The sequence below is a fragment of the Ixodes scapularis genome, unplaced genomic scaffold (genome assembly GCF_016920785.2).
Source record: "Ixodes scapularis isolate PalLabHiFi unplaced genomic scaffold, ASM1692078v2 PGA_scaffold2__306_contigs__length_199485367, whole genome shotgun sequence".
Taxonomy (NCBI): Eukaryota; Metazoa; Arthropoda; class Arachnida; order Ixodida; family Ixodidae; genus Ixodes; species Ixodes scapularis.
Genome location: NW_024609857.1, coordinates 119,781,667 through 119,803,390, shown reverse-complemented (window position 1 = coordinate 119,803,390; position 21,724 = coordinate 119,781,667). Strand labels below are relative to the sequence as shown.

Below are 21,724 nucleotides of genomic sequence, written 5' to 3'. Positions count from 1 at the left end.
TTGATCCGTCGGTGTAGTATTCGGCGCAACCACTAGATATCCTTTCTTGCAAAGATAGAAACTCTTGCTGAAGAAACTGTGGAGCCACGGTCTTCTTACTGTATTTGGTAAAAGACCAGTCACAACATACGGGTAGCTCGTTCCAAGGGGCAATTCTCTCCATCGATTTTAGCAAGTTAACACCACTTGTGGAAGGGACAGGGAGGCTGAGAGAGCTACAAATACTTTGAACTCGAAAACCTAGGGGGCGCACAATTGTTGGCTTGTTTTCAAACAAATTACAGAACTGAGGAATTTGTAAAATACTATAAGCAGGGTTTTTCGGATCCGAAAGCACTTTGTAATAATAACACAGGCTCAAGTACTGTCGGCGTTTTTCCAGAGACATTTGATGAGTGTCCACATACAAGCTTAATACGGGTGACATGCGAAATGCCCCAGTGGCTAGCCGGAGTCCGAGGTGATGAACCGGATCCAACATCTTTAGAGTGGAAGGTCGTGCCGAACCATAAACAATCGCTCCATAATCCAGACGTGACCGAACTAAAGCATTGTACAAACGTAGGAGGCATCGTCTGTCAGACCCCCAAGATATATGTGACAGAACCTTAAGAATGTTTGAGGATCGCAAGCACTTTTGCTTTACTTCCTTTAAATGAGACTTGAATGTAAGCTTTTTATCGAAGACCATGCCTAAAAATTTATGTTCCAGCTTCACCGATATTTCTATGTTATTCAATTGTAAGATTGGGTCCAAAGTCAAACCTCGTCGCAGGGAAAACGGCACACACACAGTTTTCTCTGGGGAGAACTTAAAACCATTTTCATTTGCCCACTTGGTCATTCTGTTTATTGTGAGCTGCAGTTGCCGTTCACAACTGGAGAGGTTGCAGGACGAAAAAGATATTTGCACATCATCCACGTAGAGCGAGTATGAAACAGATGACGGTATAACTTGAGCCAGACTGTTTATCTTAACTGCAAATAAGGTGACACTTAAGACTCCGCCTTGGGGGACACCATTTTCTTGCAAGAAGACATTGGATAAAGTCGAGCCTAATCGGACTTGAAATGTACGCTCACTTAAAAAATTCTGCAAGCAACGAAGCATACGGCCACGCACTCCACAGTTGTATAGATCTCGAAGGATACCATACCTCCACGTAGTGTCATATGCCTTCTCTAAATCAAAAAACACCGACACGCAATGCTGCCGGTGTACAAAGGCCTCACGTATGACGGTCTCAAGTCGGACCAGATGGTCCATGGTGGACCGTCCAGCACGAAAGCCACACTGCTTAGTGTCAAAAAAGTTTTTCTCTTCCAAAAGGAACATAAGGCGGCGATTTATAAGCCTTTCATAAGTTTTCCCCAAGCAGCTTGTAAGTGCTATGGGGCGGTAGCTGGTAGCCAGAGAGGGATCTTTTCCAGGTTTCAGCAAAGGTATAACATGGGCACTTCTCCAAGAATGTGGGAAAGCAGCAGCTTCCCATAGGTAGTTGAAAAAGGACAACAGGTGGGACAAAGATTGATGAGACTGGTGCTTAAGCATCTCGTAGTGAATTCTGTCTGGCCCAGGTGCAGATTGCTTTTTTAGGCTGAGAGCAACTTCCAGTTCACACATTGTGAACGGTCTATTGTATGCAGCAGAGTTGAAGCCTGACATAGTGATTTTCTGCTTCTCAGCGGTAGACCGGTACTTTAAAAACTCCGTACTGTAATTGGAAGAGCTGCAGACATGCTGAAAATGTTCTGCGAGGAAGTCTGCTTGTCCTGTTAGAGATGCTGAGATTGAAGGAAAAAGTGGAATCCTGAAAGCGTGGTACTGCCCACGAACTTTTTTGAGACGATCCCATATTTCGTTAGCAGTAACGAAACTATTTAAGGATGAAACATACTTTGTCCATGAAGCCCACTTGGCCTGTCTTCGCGTCCACCGAGCTTGTGCTCTTTTTTTCCTAAACTCTATCAAATTACGGAAAGTTGGATAGCGACGAAAAGTTCCCCACGCCTTGTTCTGGCTTTTCCGAGTGGAAGTACATTCCTCATTCCACCAGGGCTTGCACCTCCGGGGAAGATTTCCTGAGGTCTGTGGAATTGAAGCAGAAGCAGCATTTATAATGCATTCCGTAACGTAAAGCGTTGCATCTTCAGGAGTCATATGAAGACACAAAGAGGGATCAAGTGTAGCTTCTAGACCAAAAATAGACCAGTCGGCCTTTTCCAACTTCCATCGTGGAAGGCGGGTTGGTATCGATGAAACTGGTAAAACGCTCTCTAAAATTATGGGTAGATGGTCGCTTCCAAAAGGATTGTCTAAAACGTTCCATGAAAAGCATGAAAGTAGAGATGGTGATGATAGTGATAGGTCGATCGATGTAAAAGTGTTATGGGCAGCGCTAAAAAATGTTGGTTCTTTCTTATTGAGCAGGCAGATTCCAGTTGATAATAAAAGCCTTTCAATAACTCCACCTCTAGAGTCTTGACGAGAGCTTCCCCACAAAGGATGGTGGGCATTAAAATCACCAAGAATTAAAAAAGGTTTGGGAAGTTGTTTGATGAGTGCTTGAAGTTCATGGAGATGCAGCGGAACATTAGGTGGTAAGTAGAGTGATACTAGAGTGATGAGGCGATCAAGAAGGATGCGAACTGCAACTGCCTCGAGTGAAGTTTGTAAAGGAACTTCAGCACATGCCACTCCACTTTGAACCACCACTGCTACACCACCCGAAGGGGTTGAGGAATGGCGGTCCTTCCTAAAAACTTGTTGATGACGCAAAACCTGCGTGTGCGAATCAGTAAGATACGTCTCCTGTAGGCAAATAGCAACAGGACGGAGCTCATCAAAAAACGAATTGATGTCATCTATGTTATGTAGAAGGCCGCGACAGTTCCACTGCATAATGCCTATATGCTTAGCCAGTGCAAAAGTGAATATAAAAACTGGTAAAAAGTAAAATGAGGTGACTATGGCTTAAAATCTATTTTTTTGCGCGGGGCGTTTTTCTTCTTTACAGCCTCTTTCTGCTGGCCAGTGGAGTCACTGGTGGCAGAAAGAGAGGAGTCAAATCCAGCAAGGAAACTTTCCTCGCCGGACTTGGGTCCACCCTCGTCCATAGGCTCCTCAGGAGGAGCCGGAGGGAGACCTGGGGGGGTAGGCAGCCTTAACGGCTCACTAGGTCTCTGTTGGGTCGAGACGCGGGGTTGTCCCCGGCCTCGAGGAGGCAGGGAGGCAGGGGCAGCGGGGGTTGCCGTCCCTTGCTTCAAGGTGGACGTTGACGGAACAGCGTCCACCGTGTGGTTGGGGTGCAGTGCAGCTGGCATTGCACCCGCTGGTTTTAGAGGGGACACTGACGGGAGACACACCCCCCCAGGAGGGGTCTGTGTTCCCGCCGATGCCATTAAAGGTCGTGTGGGTCCCCTGCGCACGACCTCGGCATACCCTCCTTTAGATAGGAAGGAGAAACGTTTTTTAGCCTCATGGTAGGAGATGTTTTCTGTGGTCTTCAAAGTAAGTATTTCTTTTTCTTCTTTCCATTTTGGACAAGAGCGCGAGTATGCTGGGTGACGGCCATCACAGTTGACACATCTCGGTTCGCTCTCACAACTGTCAGCAACATGCTCTTTACTGGAGCACTTTGCGCAAGTGTCACTTCCCCGGCAGCTCCGTGACCCATGGCCGAACCTTTGGCATTTAAAGCACCGCTGGGGATTCGGCACATAGGGGCGAACACGGCACCGGAGGTAGCCTGCCTTTATGGCCTCTGGGAGAGTGGTGGTGTCAAAGGTCAGTATAATGTGCCTTGTTTTACGCTCTACACCCTCACGACGAAGGGTGATGCGACGAGCGGCAACAACTCCTTGGTCTGAAAGGCCTTCAACGAGTTCTTCCTCAGATGAGTCCATTAGGTCGTCCTCCGAGATAACTCCTTGAACTGTATTAAGTCTGCGGTGTATAGTAACGTTTACTCTGTATTCAGACACAGCGTTGAGTGAAAGAAGGGCATCACTTTGCTTTTTAGTGCTGATCTCAACAAGAAGATCACCGGATGGCATCTTTTTAGCAGAGTAATCTTTCCCAACGATTCCTTCCAGTACCTTGGCGACTAAGAAGGGGGACAGTTTGGCAAGTGGTTTTTCTTCTTCAGAGTGTAAGACCAGGAATTTTGGAAATTTTTCGAGTGCTTTGGATGTTTCGGGAGTGACTTGAGCTTCGGTGCGGCCCCTTTTGGGGGGCCGATCAAAAGGTTTAAGTTTGGAACCCATATAAAGGGGGAGGGTTTTCGGAAACTATGGTGCACCGCCCACCACCGAGCCCAACAAGGGAATAGGTAACGCTCCATAACAAGAATGGCTTGGCTGAAGACGTTACTCTATTAGTGCTGCCCAGTCTCTATAACCAAGAGTGGTTCTGGACAAGGTGTCTGTCGCCACCCAAGGTTAGCCCTTGCCGCCAAAGGAGTTGAAAAGGAAAGAAGAGAAATGAGAAGAGTGAAAAGGAGGAGAAGACAAGGGTGAAAGTAGAGAGGGGATAGTAGAAGTGGCGACTAGACTGAATCATCCTGGCCGGGCCTTACCAGGACTCCCGTCTACGAGAAGCAGGGGCCGAAGTGGTGTATTGCCTCGCCCGGGGGGCCCCGAAGGGTCCAAACCTACCCCGGGCTCGGCTCAACCACCAGGATGCCCTTTTCCCCGGACACGGGAAAGCCACGCACAGCCATACGTGGGCGGGCGAACCCGCATGGCTCAGGGTCCGTGGAGACGCCACTCTCCAAACACCTGCTTTCACAGGTGCCCCCTGCGGGGACGGTGTGGAGTAACATTTACTTTATAGTCAGACACAGCATTGAGAGAAAGAAGGGCCTCACTTTCTTTTTGGTGTTGATCTCAACTAGAAGGTCACCGGACGCTATCTTTTTTGCAGAGTAATCCTTCCCAACGATTCCTTCCAGTACCTTGGCGACCAGGAAAGGGGACAGTTTAGAAAGTGGTTTTTCCTCTTCAGAATTCAAGACAAGAAATTTTGGAAATTTTTCAGGTACAATGGATGTTTCGAGAGTGACTTGAGCTTCGGTGCAACCTCTTTTCAGATGCCGATCAAGAAAGATTTTGTTGCGCAGACCCATATGAGAGGGGAGGAAACTTCAGCGCCCGGATGCACCGCCCACCACGGAGCCCAACAAGGGGGTAGGTAATGTGCAATAGCAAGAAGGGCTTGGCTGACACAATTACTCTACCAGTGCTGCCCGGGCACTATACCCTAATTTGGTTGCAGGGACAGGACCTGTTTCCACTCAAGGTTGGCCCTTGCTGCCTAAGAAGGTGAAAAAGGAAGGAAGAGAGTGTAGAAGAAAAGAGAAAGAGGTGGGAGGAAAAGTGAAAGAAGGAAGAAGAGGGTAGAAGAGGCGACTGACTGAGTCATCCTGGTCGGGCTAAGCCAGGACACCCGTCTACGAGACCCAGCTGAAAATTCCAATTAAAACCAATTGGATTTCCAATTGGTTTCAATTGGACTTAACTGGTCCTAACTTGACCAATTGGTTTTCCCATTGGAGTTCCAGTTGGTAAGGTTCCAACTGGAAAGTTAACTGGTTTCAATTGGGAAGTCAATTGGTTCCATTTAAAATGTTAACTGGTTTCAATTAGAAAGCCAATTAATCCCATTCAGCAAGTTACTTGGTCCCAATTGGAAAGTTTACTGGTTCCTATTGGAAGTACAGTTGGCATCCATTGCTCAATTGGCCACTTTGGAGAATGAAATAAGATGTCAGTTTATATCTATAATTGTCTTTCTCCAAGGTTCTTATTTAGATTGTCCGACATAAAATTAGACAATTTACAAGCTTTACAATCTTCAGCTTGTATTTTTTTTTTCATGATCAAGGAGTGCACCCATATTTTTATGTTTCTTAATATACAACAAAGTGGATATCAAAACGAGAGATTCTGTAGAAATATTCAGCCTTTTATTGGAGGGTATAGACGTTGCTAGTATATAGGCATGTGGCACAAAATATGTACTTGAATGATACATTCACAAAAAAAAAAACATTCGCATAGGTACATTATATACAGGGTACACTGACATTGCCTTAATTCAACAACCGGTTTAAGAAAGGATTTCTTTAGTCTGCCAAGAATGGAATCAACTGAGCGAGCCTAATCACCTTTTTGGTACAATAGTAAATACTTAAATGGCCAAGCTTGAGTGGTCTGTCACAAGCAGTCAAGACATTGCCACATGAAGAAATGCCACAAACTTTTTGGCATAGTCCAGGTTATTTATTTGACAGATGAAGAAATGACACTAAAGCTGGGAAGGTTCAATAAATACTGGAATGGTTAACTGCAGTTCATGTCATACACACATGTGACTGGTCACACACACAGCATGCCTTTAATGATGTATTCACAGTGCACTAAAATGTAACACAGGCATGCTATATAGTAGGTGCTTCATACTACATTGCGGAGCAGATTTCAACAAAGGCACATTATATACAAGGTACATCATACTACATTGCTGAGCACATTTTAACACAGGCACATTATATACGGGGTACATCATACTACATAGCTGAGCAGATTTTAACACAGATATTATATACTGGGCACATCATATTACATTGCTGAGCAGATTTTAACATGGATATTATATACTGGGTACATCATATTACATTGCTGAGCAGATTAAAAAGTGGGTTTTGTTTGCTTCACAAGGGTGTCATGAATGTGGTGTGTACACTTGATGCTTCGGCAGCAAAAGAAACGACTTGTCTGGGCTTAGCATGTCCTGTTGCCAAAAGTCTCAACACCTTCATGAACATTTCAACATAGTGCGGGCAAGAGCTGCCTCGGTGGCACAGCGGCAGAGTGCTAGCCTTTGCCGAGTGCCACCGAGGCCGAGTAGAGCCCGTTTCATGTCAGGGTTTATTATGGAAGAAGCGCCGTGTAATTTAGGTCTCAACTGCATGTCAAAAGTTCCCCCAGGGGGTCTCAATTAATCCCCAGTCTTCATCTGGGGCATGCCAAATGCCCTATGTTGGTTTGGCTCATAAACTGCCAAAATTTGTAATTAAATTCCAAGCAGGCATTTTTTTTAAATAGGAAGATATGGCAAGAAAAAGTTGTTAAAGGGAAACTGAAGCGGCTCTCTATTTGAGAAAAAACATTTCAATGGCCTTCATTCTACCTCCAGGATCAGGAATATCAAGATTATTTTTCAATTTGGTGCACGGAGGCTTCAGAAATTAATTATTAATGTACCGCCGAAGCCCCTCCTTCCCGGGGCGTGACGTCACACTAGGAGCGTTCGGAATATCTGCTCTCGCGCATCTTCAGCGCCTGTCAAAGCTATGCACGCGCACTCTTGCTATTTTCAGAAAGGTCAGAAAGAGACGACACGACTGGTGTCAGTGCGGGGAAATATACCTGGCAAGCTTGCCGTTGCACGCGCTGAACACACGAGCGACACGCGCTTGGAGGCCCGAAGATCCTAGTATGACGTCACGACTGGTCGAATGTTTTTTTCGCTTTTTCTCGCTTTTAGTTGCATCTTCGGGGAAAACAAAAGTGATATTCAGATTCACGGGATAAAAATACGCCAGAATTCACCTCTAACTCGTTTTTTTCAAGAAGTGTTTCAGCTTCCCTTTAAGGTTAAACTATCATATTTACTCAAATGTAAGCTGGCACTGATTCTCGATCGGTCCTGGGAAATTGCAAGGTTGACAAATAGAAAAAAGCATTCTTAAATGTAAGTTAACCAAAAAGGAAAGAAAAGACATAAGATAAGAGATTAGTAATATTTATTGCAATATGCAATACTAGATGATCAAAAAATAGTCTCTATTCTCACTTATCATCTTCGTCACCTAGACTCTGTCATATATCCTTTCTCGTGTGGTACCGCTAGAGTGGTGTAGACTCAATGTGCTTGCTTACGGATTTCCAGTAAGCAGGTTTGAACCCAGACACAGAAAAAGCATGATGTAATTAAAATTTTGGTTGCGCTTCAAAAGGTCTAGGTAACTAATGAATCCTCAGTCCTCTGTAGGGGCATGCCCGACATGTTTACATTTTTCATATCACTACAATTTAGGTTACCACCTGCTCAAAAAAGTTTGTGCTGAAAAGCTGATGTGCAATAGACCTGCTTGTGATTTGAAGAGAAGGGCATCTTACAGTTTCTTACTGACAGCTTTCATCCCATGACCCATTTTTGTTATTTACAATGTCAGAGCGCTAGGAACTGCGACAACAAACTTATTCTGCAATGCAATATAAGTGCATACATTTGAAATTTCAGAAATAGAAACAACTTGCAGTGAACACATCTTATCGTCCGACACTCGATGAAGATGATTATTTCGAGACTTTGGAAAACACGGAGTTTGCGAACATTTTAGCTGCATCAGGACAACAAAAGTGGACCTGTCATGAACAATCTTTTCGATCCTGCCGTATCTACCATCCATAAGCTTGACAACAGAGTTGTTGGCTTTCTTGTTAACACTGTAGGAGGAAGTTGTCAGTATAGACTGGTTAAACAGCATGCATTTAAATTCGACAGCCTGGGAAGAAAATTCTCTAGGACTTTGAAGAGGACCACAAAATTTTACATATGGAGTTCCCCTTCCAAAAAAGCGCACTCCCTCCTCAGACATAGATACTGTCTTTTGTGTTGTCTGTGTATCAAGTGAATTGCAGTACTCCAAGACCCTTCTGCTGCTTGTCAGCTCACTTAGTTTACATACTGCAGTTTGCAGTGCCAAGGCTCGACAGAGTTGCTGGGGAATACCGTTCGATGCTTTTACCCGAGCTTTCAGATATCCATTTCCACATTCAAATGGAAAGGCTGAGTGAGCCCATAGTGGCCCCCAGAGACGAACACTTTTCACGAGGTGGCTAAGCTGATGCATGTTAAAGGACATGCTCTTTTTTTCATACAAGTGTTGAGCAGTGACAACAAACTCTAACATCATTATGTCAACAGCATCAATGTCCGAAATGGATATCCTCTTCTCCAGCATTACATGTAGGGACTCCACCAAGAGTGCCCAGTGACGAAGATGACGATCTGGCAAAAAGCCCTCCAACACTGGTATACTATAATATAGTAACCAGTTCTCCAGTTCTTTGGCCTTCCAAAACTTCCTTTCTGTTAAAGACCTTGGCATTCGCCTTACGTCCTTTGGTGGCCTCATTGCAAGGAGTCTTTCATCTAACTCTGCAATTTTGTTCCCAACATAGAACTCGGACTTTGGGCTTTCGAGCCAGTATGCAAGAAACTGACGTACAACCCCGAGCAGCACACAATGCATGTAATCTGGCACAAATGCCCAGACAATGTCAAAGTGCTCAAGGTTGATTAAAGGAGATATGGCTCTGACTCCCCTAACTACTTTCTGTGTGTTAAAAGCTTCTTCCATATCTGCTACCATTTGGGTCTCTGTCCTCTCTGGAGGGTCATCCTTTAGAGCAGGGTACTTCACAGAGCCCTCATGGTACTCCCCAGGGTGCAAACACCAATTGCAGCCAAAGTAGCCATTAAACTGCGAAATGCCCTGCATAGGAGCTCTGGCCACTGAATCGACGGCGCAGCAGATACAAAATGCCTTGAAAACTTTCATGGCACCCTTATGCTGCAAACAAAATCCCTCCAGAGACAAGTCATTCATCTGCTCAACAAAGACGTTTTGAAAAATGTCCATCCTTGGTTTGCTCTTTCCAAACCACAGGGCCGCCAGGACGAGCTTGCTCATGCGAGTTGCTGAAGGCAGTTCATTTATTGTGAGCTGGATGGGCCATATGGCAGTTGAGGACGAACTGAACACAGGAGCACCATCTGTGTTCAATGTCATGCTCACCCTGTTTCCACAGTGGGCTGTAGCTTCAACAAAAGACTTGTACTTTTGCCCATCTACAATGTCTTCAAAGAAGTTGTTTGAGGGAAGGGCCTCTGTCAGATCCAAGAAATCCTCAGATTTCAAAATAGTCTGAAGTTGTGCACGAATGTCCAAAGTGACGAAAAACGGTGCCTCTGACAAACTAGAAATTTTACAGACTTTCGTACAATGTGGACATCTAAACGATGAGCTATTGCTGTCTAGCAATCCAATGTAGAAGAAGCAGTGGACACAATAAAAATGAAAAGTCAGGTGGTTATTAGAGTCCTTCAGCGCCTGTGTTAACATGTAACGTGACTCGGGTAAAACGGGTTTACTAAAAATACTGTTAACCATTTTTGTAAGGTTGGAGAGGCCAGTAAAAGTGAGGTTACTGGACACAGCATACTTTAGTACCATGAGCAACAGTTCTCCTCTAGATACTACAACAGGTTCATTCACAATCCCTTTGAAGAGGTTTGAAAAAAAGGTTGCACTCTTATCTTCCGGTTCTTGACTTGGAGGGCACTCATCCTCACCTAGCTCAGCGACTTCAATGATTGAGTCCTGGGAAAGTGGAAAGACTTGTTACAAATCAGGGTAAAATAATCCATTAATGTTTGATAGTTGGAAGGAGCTAGCAGTGCCATACCATCATTACTTTGATACTGAAGTCCACACAGACGTTTTTTTAACATCCTTAACAGAAACAAAAATTTTTTTTTTTTTTTGCTTTCAACAAAAAGTTAATTACACTGTGTAGATGTGCATGCGAAAGGAAAAACAATAGTTCTTTTTTTTTTTCACTTATTCTTAGGACTCGAATAAAAATACTGCACTCATTGTTTCAAAACAGCAGTAGAGTTCCAGTGAATACAGTACGATGATACAGAAAGTGTAGTCTATGTAAGCTATTTAACCTGCGAGCCAGTTCTCACATGCTCATGCTTCTGTGAGTCGAGTGGCCAAACTGGTGCTCATAATACATATTCATTTATTAAGTTCTCTGCAATATTGTAGAAGCCAAGCGCATGAGAGGGAACAAGCCTGTTTGATAAATACTTCGGCGGACAAGATAACCTCTAACTGACAAAATATGAAGAATCCCAAGTATGACACATGAGAAGCAAAATTTCTTCTCTACTACTGCATGCCGTGACAACTTCCAATACTTTCGTAACTCTGATTTGAAGGCTACAAGGCTCGGTATCAAGAGTTCTGCAAGGGGTGTTGAAAGCGTCCCACATGACACATCCTGTCCCAAAGGCATCCGACACAGAGCAAGGGAAAGCAGTTCTTTCCAGTTCAGAATTAAAATATTAAAGAAAGCTGTTAAATCTTCAGATACAGGATGCAATTCACTTTAAGAACACACTTACAAAGTCATCTGTAGAGTCACTCTCACAGTCAAAGGAGGGACTTGGTACATCTTCTACACCAGGGCAGTGCAACAGTCCTGCTTCCTGGTCTGAAGACACCTTAAATAAAGCAGGATGCATAAAGTTATGTCACTTCAAGCAGTCACGTAGTTCAATTTGAAAATACTAAATGTTGCTCGATCACGTTTCATTTTAACCAATCGCCGCCTGTCATCGCCGAGAGATCCAAATGAAGGGTGCACCATTGCACCCTTCAACTGAACTGTGCATGCATTAAAAGCTTCCCCCCAAACTGACAGGAGGCACAGCATAGAATAAAATAAAATTGGGTTTCATTCCAACTGATTTGTACATCATGCAGTTATTTTCAAGGGCACACTCACAGAATCATTCATAGAGTCACTGTTGAAGGCTGGACCTTGTACATCTTCACCACTAGACGTGTGCAACAAGGGTGCATCCTGGTTTAAAGACACCTTAAAGAGAGCAGAAGGGGAATAGCCATATCATTTCAATAACAGCAAAAATAGTTCAGTCAGAAACTTTAGAAATATGAAAAGTTGCAGCAACTAGTTTATATATCTTGCAGCTCTTTACAAGATTATACTTACAGAGTCACTTGTAGAGTCACTGTCATGGTTGATGGAATTTTCCATGTGACTGCTACTAGAGGCCAAGCATGTTTGCTGGCTTGAAGACGTCTAAAACAAAACAGGACAAAGGAATAAGTCACTACATTTTAATTACTGTGTGACTGATTGATTGACTATATTTAATCATGCACTTTTAGCCCAAATAGACTCGATGCTGAAATATCTTGCGAAATACGATCAAACCCAAAGTTCTGAATTATGATATAAAATAGATAAATATCACTGGGGACGCACATACGTAGCAAGGAATTATTAAAATGATATAAGCTCTCTTAATGCTACGAACTTGCGTGCTTTTGACACATTGCTGACATGCTCCACTGGCTTTATTTTTTCGCCATGACTAAAGGTATGTCGGACGTATTAGGAACAAGGAGTCTAAAGGTACGGCGGACGTTCCCGGAACGTGGAGTCTAAAAATACGTCGGATGAAACTGGTCCAGTAAAACACGGTTGCATCCGATGCTACTTACGAACGACGAGCGCGTTTATTGCAAGCAAATCATACTTACACCCTGATTCGAAGCACCCTGCCCCTACTTCAATCATAAATGTCTAAAAAAAAATTGTATATGAATGCAAGCACCCTAATTCTTTGCAAGAAATTAGAGATCGGCTGAGCGCCCGAAACGTAGCTAGTGTCCTTTCCCCTTCTTTTTGCACGTCCTATCCACGCTTTTAGTTTTGTGCCCACCTTTACGTGCCGGCAGCACACCACCTTTGGGTCCCTAGCACTCGGTTTCGTCATCAGTTGACAGATGGCGGCAGACAACGGCACTTGCGCTATTGCGCAGACGCGTTAGAATATAAGCACACGTAAGGCGTTCTGTTTCTTTCGTCGTCGTTCGTTTTTTTTTTGTTTACATGGTTCAGGCGTTCAGTACCTTCAGTACTTCGCTGCCCACCATGAGCGCAAAGAGGACTTTGTACACAGTGAAATTAAAGCGAACGGTGGTCACGTACGCAAAAGACAACGGAAACCAGGGCACTGCAGAGATCTGCGATACCGTGTGATACGGTGAAGACAGCGGGATTAGATATTTAAGGGCGCCGCGACACGTAAAAAGTGAACATGACTGCGCAATAATGCAATGCCCCCCTCCTCTTTGAACATCCCAGGTATGAAAATAAAGGAGTGCTTAGAATCGAGAAATAAAGATGGGATGAAAACTGCCGACCCCCCCATCGCGGCTACGTCCGTCCGACGCACTCCCGGTTACGCGTACGTCCGACGCGTATCTATCCGGGGTCCGAATAGGTCCGACGTACGTACCTTTAGACACAGCGTTATTTTTTAGCAATATATTTGATAACCTCGTGTTGTGACAAAGGAACCGACGGTGACTCGATATACTATATATGGAAGTAAAAGAACTTGTATAATTTTACATACGCACCTCATCAACCTTTGAAGATTTCTGCCTTCGGGCATATCTTGTTGTCTTCGGGACCGTTTCTTGAGAGCCGGGAATCAAACGCTGCTTATAAGGTCTGCGTTTCTTTGGACGCGATCGTTTTAGCGATGGAGGCAGGGGTTCATCGGGTGCATCCCCCATCCTGCTGTTCCCGTCGTACGAGTGATGTACAAGGTAATTTCACAAATATACAACTTTGTAATCCGTGGAGTTTGTAACAATACGGGTACTGGCTTAGACTACATTATCGACGTTCCGCTGCGGTCATTGAGTCTGACGTGCACGGGAAGAAATGTGGTTTACGCGTCTGTCCGGCAGCCATGTCTTGATGGCTACCACCAGTGGCTACCACAATGAGACTGACTTTAGTGGGATAAAAACATGAAAAAGAATTCTAAAAAAGCAATGCAATATAGCGTAATTTTCTAGAAGTACAACTTCTAAATACATAATATTATTACTTCCAGTACGAAATAAAACAAGTAGATTAAAAATATTTACCGCCAAATTAAAACAAGTCAAATCCAAAGAAAACAAACATCATTAATCCAACTCGATCCAATCCAATCCAATGATATCCAGTTGCAGGTTTCTTTGTGTGTTTTCTTTCGTCGCGTGGTCAGCCTGCTGTTTGTGGTGATTGTTGCGTTGGCAGGGCGAAAATGATCACGCACGCGTGTGTCAGATATCAAGACGACCTAAGTGTGGCTATTGTGCTTGTGGAAAATATTAAAGACTTCAAGCCCTCCCATTCACGCGACTTTGTGGACGGAGCGAAGTATTCCGTCAAGTGGCTTGGGCAAGGAAGCTTCAGTGACGACGACGAATATTACAAAGCCAGGATTCTACTTTTGGGAGGTAAATATAAGTGTTTTGTTTGATTTCTTTATAGTACTTTTAGTAACTCAGAAAGTCGCTACACAGTCATATCATTCTTGTGTTTGTGGAAATAAGTGCAACGTTTATTTTTGTATATTTTTTTCCTTGTAGTCTCTGAAGCCGACGTCAAACAAAAAATGGACCGGCGCAGAATGCGCATAAAAAAAGTATTGTCATCGGAGTCCTCGGACAACGACGCACCAGAGGAAAGAAATGATGGGAGGAAACAAGAGAAGGTTAGACAAGTTTAAATCTAGCGATCTGCAACTCCATATAAACTTTCTTTTTTTTCTTCTTTTTTCTATTACTGGCTGATATAGAAACGAATGAAGGAGAAGCAAGAAACCTCTGGGAGGACGAATCTGGCCAAGCTTTTAGAAGAAAAGAAGAAAAGTATGAGCAAAGCCCATTCTCTGGCCAACATGAAGCCGTCGCCTCAACGAGAGTCTGAAGAAAGGCACTCTAAGGACCAAGAACAAATCAAGAAGCTGCAGAGCCAGCTCGAGGAAAAGGATAAAGAGCTTGCGCAGTTGAGGAGCTTGAATATGAAGCTTCAAGAGAGGTTACTAAAGCAAGATGAAGGTGAGAACATAATTGCAATATATTTTTGGTTCAGTAATGGGATGAGGAGCAACACAAACTTGTTTTGCATTTTTAATGGACGGCAGTAATGTGGCTATGTTTTGAGTGTGATTGTTAAATATGTCGACCGTACTATACATAACTGTTGTATTTTTGTGCAAGTTAGTCTTTCCTGATGTGTTATTTGCGACTCCAGCGAACTATAGGAAATGCGCTGGTCAGGCAAAATGGCGGATGAAAAAAGGTTGTTTTCCTCGTTCAGCACGCGGACCACCTTAAATTGTTTGCACTGCAGCGTAAAATTGTTGCTACATATAATAGCGAAGCATTTTTCGACGGTAGAAACTTTCTAGTCAGTGCGTAGGAATGACACGGTGGAACCATGAAAATAATTACTGGAAATAATGTTTGTTTCTATGCTGGTTATGAGAACCAAGCTGCGATAGCACACGACAAAGTCAAAACAACCTCCTCTCTTGAACTTCTCGGCATTGCCGCTACGCGGCGTTGATTTCGCTGGAATCGCTAATAGCTTCATTTGTGTGCTTAGCTGATTGGGTTGACAGCTTTTTCGACTTAGGTCTACCCCTTTATACCGGGCATTTCAGCAAACACTGACAAAAATTCCTAAGCTCAGTGTAATCGAAATAGAAAGATAATTTTCTCATGATGGCATAACTCGTGGTGGCGGACGCCGCCACCCCGGGTAATGTCATCCTGAGAAAATTATGTTTTTATCTCGATTGCACTTAGCGTAGGAGTTTTTGTCAATCTTTGCTGAAACCCCAAGTATATGCTTATTTAGCTTATTGTAAGTTGTTGATTGTTTCAGACAAGGAAACAAGCCAGCCTGCAAGTCACCTCGGGCAATGCACCATCAAGTCAGGTCCTGGTAAGGGGCAGAAAATGTTAATCACATTGTGTGCATGTCGAGGCAAATGGAAGTGTACCATCTCATGTCATAACATCTTATGTCCTTACTGTACAGAGGTAATGTGCCTAGAAAACTAATTGTTGCACTGTGTCATCAAGACTATCGAAACATGAGAGTGAACCTTGACATCCAATCTTTGACTGGTAGTTTTTGTGCAGAATCACAGTTTCAAGCTCCAGATGTGTTTCTGGGATGGTTGGGCCTTTACCGATACTGCTTAGTATAAATCCCAGCAAGTGTAAATACTTTGTCAGTGTCCCTTTAATATTCTGTGTGCAGTGGCCATTGCCATGCCAACATACCTCTCACTTATACAAAACCTGGTCGGATTAAGAACTAATTTTGTGTCTGATTGTGATGCAAATATTTGTTCTGCCCTCGTAAGCCTCAACATGTTGCCACCAAAGGTTTATGCAACCAATGCGCAAACTGCAAAAATAATTTTTTGAAGCACATGATTTATTTCTATTAATACCTTATGATACCTTTCAGAAAGTCGTGTCACAAAAATTGGGCTTTCTGAGAATCTTGAGGATAATTGCCATTTTATAAATTTCCTGTTACAATATTAGCTGCAACCGGCTAGCGGTGGTGAAATAATGCATTACAGTGACCTTGACCCGATGCTTATTGCATATTTTATGATGAGCAAAAGACAAATAAAAAAGCTGCGATAAAAAAATTAAAAAAATTTGTATTGGGGAACCTCGGATATCGGCCGACATTTCACACCGAGATCTTGCTTCTTCAGTACCCGCAAGCAGCTAGGTCTTATAGTGAAGCGGCATAAACCTGAGGGTTCATGGGAGTATTTTTTGAAACCTTATGACACAAAAATGTATAGCCATAGCCTCAGTAAGGACAGTGCTTAACAATGTTTTTAACCTACTGTTTGCAGATCACAAAAAGAAGTGTGTGGAATCGCCACAGAGGTTCTCCGAGGCTGCTGGTGACAATTTAAGAGAGCGACAGCCAGCTCCTAATGAAAACAAGGTATGGCCATCTTTCTGTTGCTAAAGTGATATGCTGCCACTCTGAGTTGAATTTTCAGTGAAATTTGGCTCTCTTATTAGCAAACTATTGGTTGTCACTTGCAAGTATTTCAGGAAATTTTTGTAATGTTCTCCTTACCACCTTTGCCTCATTTGTGTTTTGTTCAGGGGATCACCTTGGCAGTGCAAACTAGTTTTCTTAGCATGTCTGTTTAAACTGCACACATTTTCTAAATTTGTAAAGGTGGACCTCGGACAAGGGATCCACCTGAACCGGCTAGTCTGGGAGGAAGTCGACAGGTCAGGAAAAGACACAATCTTCGTGAAGGAGCTGGCTGTCGCTTTATATGGACCACGAGAGCTGATGGAAAGGTCTGCCAAGGGTAAGTGGTACCCTTACTGTGAATGCTTCGTAACCGAGCCGTGACAGATCCGTAGCATGTTGGTCAATGTAAGGTGAAATAGCTGTGTGCTGCAAGTGATTTTTCTTATGCCATTAATGGAAGGTTCCATTTTGCTGCAAGCCTTAAAGAGATGCTGAACCGAAACCTGGATTCCCCAAAACATGCGGCAAAAGCGTGCAACGGGATGCTACAAACACCAAAACATCACTCATACAGCGGTATCTCGAACGGATGACCATATTTTTTCAAAAAAGGGGGCGCATTTGGCAGAAATGTTGACGTCACGTTTCTCTGAGACGAGAGGGAACGGCCTCGCGTCTTCTCCGCCTCGCCGCCTTGAGGGAGCGAAGCGAAGAGAGGAGGAAACAAGGTTTCTTGACGTCACGTGCCTCGTCGGCCTGGTTCAAGCTCGACCACTTTTTCCAAAAATACGGCCGTCCATTTGAGATATCGCCTTACGAGCAGTGTTGTAGGGATTGTAGCGTCCCGCCTGCATCTCCTGCATTGTTTTTTTTAAATCCCAATTTCGGTTCACCAGCCCTTTAAGGGGCAATGCAATGATTTCTGGACTTCGGTCAAAACTTCGTGCAAGTTGCCCTCTGACAGTTCTGAAGTAAAGACCAGAGAACTGATCTGGCCTGCATGTCCTAGTTGTTGTGTAAAAAAAAGATAAAGAATGGCATTTCTTGCACCCCTCAACTCACTCCCAGCCTTCAGGGTCACACCTGGTCCTCCTCCTCGTGGGGTGATTCGGGGTGCCGTGTAGCTTCCCATGTGCTCTCTCGGAGGACGCCTCCTCTTACTCTCTCTGCTGACATTAGCGGGCGTTTACTGCAGCTCTGAGCCGAGCGAGGTCACGTAAGCTTCTTGACGTAGTCCCTTCGGCTGCCACTCGCAGCTGCAGGTGGGGGAAAATGCTAGGCTTTTGCTTGGCGATTATGCAGTTTAATCGTGACATTTTTTGATGAATGACATGTTTTCCCTGTCCTCCGGGACAGGATAAACAATGTAAAAATGACAAGATGCAATTTCTTTTAATTTTAAAATCCCCCCTTTAAAACAGCCCAATGCCTAGGCTTTACTTCGAAGAGGTACACTGGCTCCTCTTGTAATATGTTAATTATTCTTTCATTGATTTTGGTGCAAGGCAAGCACTCCCCAAGGTACCCTGGCCTGCCAAAGAAGCCGGCAATATCGCCGGTGAAACTTGCTGTAATTGAAGGTAAGTAGCCACTTCCATTATTGGTAATGATTGCTAGATAACAGTAGTCTTTTTATTTTGAACATTGAACATTGTTTGTTTTTTTGTCACATAGCCGGGTGAAGCCTCAGGGGCTTGTGTGCCTGACTCGGCAGTTGACGAAGTGAACAACAAAGAGAGAAAAAAAAAGGAAAAACAATTTGCACTCTAACAGAACAATATAATCTTTAAAGTACCAATATAACCGGACCATAAACACCATAAAGGACGTTTGAAGGTTATTAGCCCATTTGTGCTAAATCTTGAAGCCTGAGTGAGAGGATGCAAACACAAACAGTTTAACCTCAATCAGCAAAATTGTACTGCTAAATGGCATAGCCATCATTTATTACTTTTTTTTTTTTTTGCAGTTTTTGTTTTTTGTTAACTGCATCAGCTTGTTACCTGGTTAGGTTGATATTTTCATTACGATATCTGAGCGTCAGTGAAGCCTGCCAATGTGTGTGCTATTTCTTGCTCTATAGACTGTTACAGAGAACGACTTCAAAAGGGGGGCATGCCAGGGTACCTTGCTGGGAAGGCTGCAAGAAAGGATGTCACCACCCTCATCAATGAGAAAATTGCTGACCTCAGGAGGAAGGAGGCGAAGAGGTACGTTATATTCAATGCTGTTGTACATATGCGAAACTTGAGATGCAACTTCTATTTTACCTGTCTTTATCTATTTTTGCTTTCTGTGGTCTTCACTATACCCAGGACAGAAGCTGCTGTCACAGCTATGAACTCGGGAGAGTCTGATGACAATTGAAAAGGTGCAAACTCTTTTCTCAAAATTTAAAATAGCGTTCATATGTGCCTTGTTTTGTGCTCGTGATTTATTGTAGTCTCATTGATTCCAGGACACGAAGATGCGCATCAGCACTGGAAAATAAATTATGTCCTACCATTGATATTGCTGTCTAGTGGTTTTCTTTGAGAAGCTCCTAATCATATTGATGGGATTTATGCAGAGACCCTCTTTAGTGTGCTCGGCTCCGGCTGGCACCGAGAGGATTTTTGTGAGATTCAGCATAGTAACTTGTTAAAAATCCGATTTTCTATCGAGTCTGTCTTAAAAAGGGAGTAGGCAACTGATCGAACCACTGCAGCTGTTAATATTTAGAAACCAACTGGTCCTAGGTGTTCTAGTTTTTTAGCGTGGCTTTGTAATAGGAGTCGTTCACTATATACATCAAACAAATTGACTTTGTGGTGGGAACCCATTGGCAATAGGGACTAATTGGTTTTATAAAAGGAACCAGTTGGCTTTGTAATGGGAACCAATTGGGTTTGCAATGGGAATCAGCTGGCTTTGTAATGGGATCCAATTGGGTTTATAATGGGAACCAGTTGACTTTCTAATGGGATTCAGTTGGTTTTGTTAAGGAAACCAATTGGAACCAATTGGTATTCCAATTGGAACTAGTTGACTTTCTAATGGGATTCAGTTGGTTTTGTCAAGGAAACCAATTGGAACCAATGGGTATTCCAATTGGAACCAGTTGATATTCCAATTGGAACTAATTGGTAGAGTCCCAAAACCTAGCTGGTTCCAATTAAAAACCTAATTGGTTCCAATTGGAAAATTTCCAATTGGTATTAACTGGTTTTTTCGGCTGGGGAAGCAGAGGTCGAAGCGGTGTATTGCCTCGCCCGAGGGGCCCCGAAGGGTCCACACACACCCCGGGCTCAGCTCAACCACCAGGGTCCCCTTTTCCCCGGACACGGGTTAAGCCACGCACAGCCAGACGTGGGTGGGCGAAACCACATGGCTCGGGGTTCGTAGTGACGCCACTCACCAAGCACCTATCAAAGTAGGTGCCCCCTGCGTGCAGGTATGGTGGCCCATGTAGCTGGGGTCCGTTGTGACGCAACTCACCGAGCACCTCGCACCTAAGGTGCAGGCACCCCCTGTGGGGCTCAGGGTCCGTGGAGATGCCACTCTCCAAACACCTGCTTTCACAGGCGCCCCCTGCGGGGTGTCGTCTGCTACTTGTGTCAAATATTGCGCATCTAGATATAAGACAGGGATATATATATATATAAGAGAAAGATGGAGATAGAGGGTAAGAGAGAGGAGCATATAGTGCCATAGGAAAATAAAGTAAACAAAGCTCCCAGTGGCCAATGGCTGCAGGATCTTTCCTCGGATCACTAGTCCGTAATATGATAGCTCTTTGTGCACAGTAGTTTCTCCTCACTTTTACTGTGTGAACGATTGCAGTGGTTATCAATGGCCTCATCTGAACAAAAATATATAAAAGATGTGTGTTAGTTTCATGAAACTAGAACTCAGAGTCACTTCCTGTATAGGACAGTGCTAAGTGTAGGCTCTGAAAAACGACTCTACTTTGGGAAGTTGTTTCTTCTTTCTCAATAAAATGGTGCAACATGTTTTTAATAGAAATGAATGCCGAAATAGAGTACAACAGGGTACCCAAATATAAAAAAAAAAAACAATGAAGGTGAAGTTTTTGTTTTTATTTGCACCGGAATTTTTCTTTGTTTGAAAACTGAAAACATGAAACATGAAAAAGGCAGAGTTGAAACTCTGCCTTTTTCATGATGAATTCGCGTGGTCGCCTCTCTCCTCTGACCTCGATTCAGCAGAGTGCCCCCTCCTCGCTGCCAGAGCTACTCGGGATCCTTTTCAGCCGATCACAACTGCTGGCTTCAGAGCGCTCCGGGATTCTCAGACCAGTCACGGAATTAATATTTCTTGACATTGGTAATGCATTAAAAACACGATCTTACAGCGTATGTTGGACGATTGAGCAAAATTTATGCTCGCAACGTGACGAAATAACTTTTGTGACGTAAATTGTTTTACGCATCGGCATGCAAAAAAAAAAAAAAAAAAGAAGAAAACAGCAGTATGCGAATTGATTTTCGCAGAACGGAACGAAAGCCAACGCTTGGAACGAGTTGTCCACTCATCGCATTTTTGTCAGTGAACGTGCTGCGATAACGGTCGTGCGTTCGACAGAACAGGCAAATAAAAAATGGTTAATAAACCACATTTTTCTCACGGCAAAATATTGTGCAAGCATTGCCATGTGACACAAATCACGGTGCATTATATTCGGCTATCCCTTTATTTTACAACACAAACCTTTGAACGCACTTTTACCAAACCTGAAAATTTCTTGAAGCGATCACAAAACCCGATAAAACAGCGGCGAGCTCCGCGAGATGTTTCTTCGTCGGTTAGGCTTAGCGGATTCACCGCCGTGAGATGAACGATCTCGTGAAAGCACTGGGGATACTTCACACGTCAACTTTTCCTGTTACGGTCGCAAAGGAATGTCGTCCCGTCTGTCACAATCCTCACACCGTCGAATTCACAAGCACTTTGTAGA

At 43.7% G+C, this 21,724-nt stretch overlaps 2 protein-coding genes across 2 annotated transcripts; one reads left to right on the top strand and one right to left on the bottom strand.

Moving 5' to 3' along the window:
• Nucleotides 1-7,661: 7,661 nt before the first annotated feature.
• Nucleotides 7,662-10,244, bottom strand: LOC8028393. Its single transcript, XM_040215678.3, has one exon. It carries the CDS (start codon nucleotides 10,242-10,244, stop codon nucleotides 8,229-8,231), a length of 2,016 nt encoding a protein of 671 aa, XP_040071612.3. The 3' UTR covers nucleotides 7,662-8,228.
• A 3,708-nt stretch (nucleotides 10,245-13,952) lies between these two features.
• Nucleotides 13,953-19,276, top strand: LOC115312744 (spindle pole body component 110). The gene is made up of 10 exons (XM_040215645.3): nucleotides 13,953-14,192; nucleotides 14,325-14,449; nucleotides 14,534-14,795; nucleotides 15,628-15,687; nucleotides 16,628-16,722; nucleotides 16,966-17,104; nucleotides 18,273-18,347; nucleotides 18,851-18,977; nucleotides 19,083-19,138; nucleotides 19,226-19,276. Exons 1-9 carry the CDS (start codon nucleotides 13,997-13,999, stop codon nucleotides 19,132-19,134), a joined length of 1,131 nt encoding a protein of 376 aa, XP_040071579.1. The 5' UTR covers nucleotides 13,953-13,996; the 3' UTR covers nucleotides 19,135-19,138; nucleotides 19,226-19,276.
• Nucleotides 19,277-21,724: the final 2,448 nt, after the last annotated feature.

Excerpts from the sequence above, each read along its gene's own strand:
- LOC8028393 (XM_040215678.3), bottom strand. The coding sequence starts at position 10,244 with ATGGTTAACAGTATTTTTAGTAAACCCGTTTTACCCGAGTCACGTTAC.
- LOC115312744 (XM_040215645.3), top strand. The coding sequence starts at position 13,997 with ATGATCACGCACGCGTGTGTCAGATATCAAGACGACCTAAGTGTGGCT. Across the intron at positions 14,796-15,627 it reads GTTACTAAAGCAAGATGAAG|ACAAGGAAACAAGCCAGCCT; the intron begins GTGAGAACATAA and ends TGATTGTTTCAG. Across the intron at positions 18,978-19,082 it reads AGGAGGAAGGAGGCGAAGAG|GACAGAAGCTGCTGTCACAG; the intron begins GTACGTTATATT and ends CACTATACCCAG.